At 27.4% G+C, this 1,206-nt stretch overlaps 1 protein-coding gene across 1 annotated transcript in view; it reads right to left on the bottom strand.

Annotated features, from left to right (window-relative positions):
* The window catches only part of LOC107626349 (NDR1/HIN1-like protein 1), an 8,727-nt gene continuing 7,583 nt past the window's right edge, over nucleotides 63-1,206 (bottom strand). The window contains exon 3 of the mRNA XM_016329214.2: nucleotides 63-613. Coding sequence (XP_016184700.1) covers nucleotides 323-613 — 291 coding nt within the window. The 3' untranslated portion in view covers nucleotides 63-322. The remainder of the gene's footprint in view (nucleotides 614-1,206) is intronic.

Raw genomic sequence — 1,206 nt, 5'->3', positions numbered from 1 at the left:
ATTATTAAGTTAATAAGATAAAACACTTTAATAAACAATAATGTATCAAAAAAGTTATTTCATTCCATCGTAGCTCATTATTATTATATATTGCATGTAATTAAATTATTATTTATTACAACTTGATAATTTTGCTATATCATATAGCTATTTCACCTCCCTATAGCAAAATGTACAGTTCAATTTATACCTAACAATTCATACACAAAAGTGACACATTAAATAAAACCATAACAAAGGTAGAAAATTACAGTAAAATAAAAATGTACGTACCACATTAACAAAAAATTTTACTAATTAAAAATTGGATTAAATTAAAGGTTTAGACGCTAACAGCACAACGTTGGATCATCATCCACTTCATGGCGCCGTCCGGGCCAACCTTGACGCCGTTGCCCTGCGAGCCGAAATTAATGTACGCAGGGCAACGGACATGGATGTGGTAGTGGCCGGAGACGAACACGCCGACCTTCCAACGGACCTTGCCGTCAACTCTGAGGGTGACAAGGATGACATCATTTTCTTCTTGACTGAGACTCTGAAAGTTGAACGGAGCAATCGGAATATTTGTTCCGTAAACAAACGGTGACCATACGTTGACTTCTTTATGTCCCTGTTTGGTTTTAACATATAATTATTATTTATTTGAAAATAAAATTAAGAGTTTAATTTTTATTTAATAGAAAGTCTAAGAATTAAAGTTAATTAATTATATGAGTTTATTTTTCTTTTATTCATAATGTAAGAAATTTAATTAAATTATGGTGAAAATTTAGAGGCAGTTGAGAAGTTGATAGTTAAAAATTATTAAATAAAAATTTAATCAAATCAGTCAAATTATCTAACGACTCTCAGTTATTAACTTCACGTGAAGTCGACTGTACCTGAATTTCCACCTTAAATGAAAGTTACAAAATGAAAAATAACTATCATTCAAAAAGTAATTAAAACTTTTTGGGTTTGAAGGACCACTTAATATTATTACACAGAGAAAAATAGCTCCTTTTTTTCATATCAATATATCAGTTTAAAATACTTTTATATCGAAAATACATACAACGTCGCCGGAAAAATTAATTACAAAATATTAAAAATTTCACAATAATAAAAATAATGTAATTTTAATGTAATTTTTATATAAAATAATTTTACACGTATATTTAATATTATTTAAATAAAATAAATATAATTATACAATTGTATAAA

The sequence above is a fragment of the Arachis ipaensis genome, chromosome B02 (genome assembly GCF_000816755.2).
Source record: "Arachis ipaensis cultivar K30076 chromosome B02, Araip1.1, whole genome shotgun sequence".
NCBI classification, from domain to species: domain Eukaryota; kingdom Viridiplantae; phylum Streptophyta; class Magnoliopsida; order Fabales; family Fabaceae; genus Arachis; species Arachis ipaensis.
The sequence above is the reverse complement of the archived record's forward strand: the minus strand, read 5'-3'. Positions and strand labels throughout refer to the sequence as shown.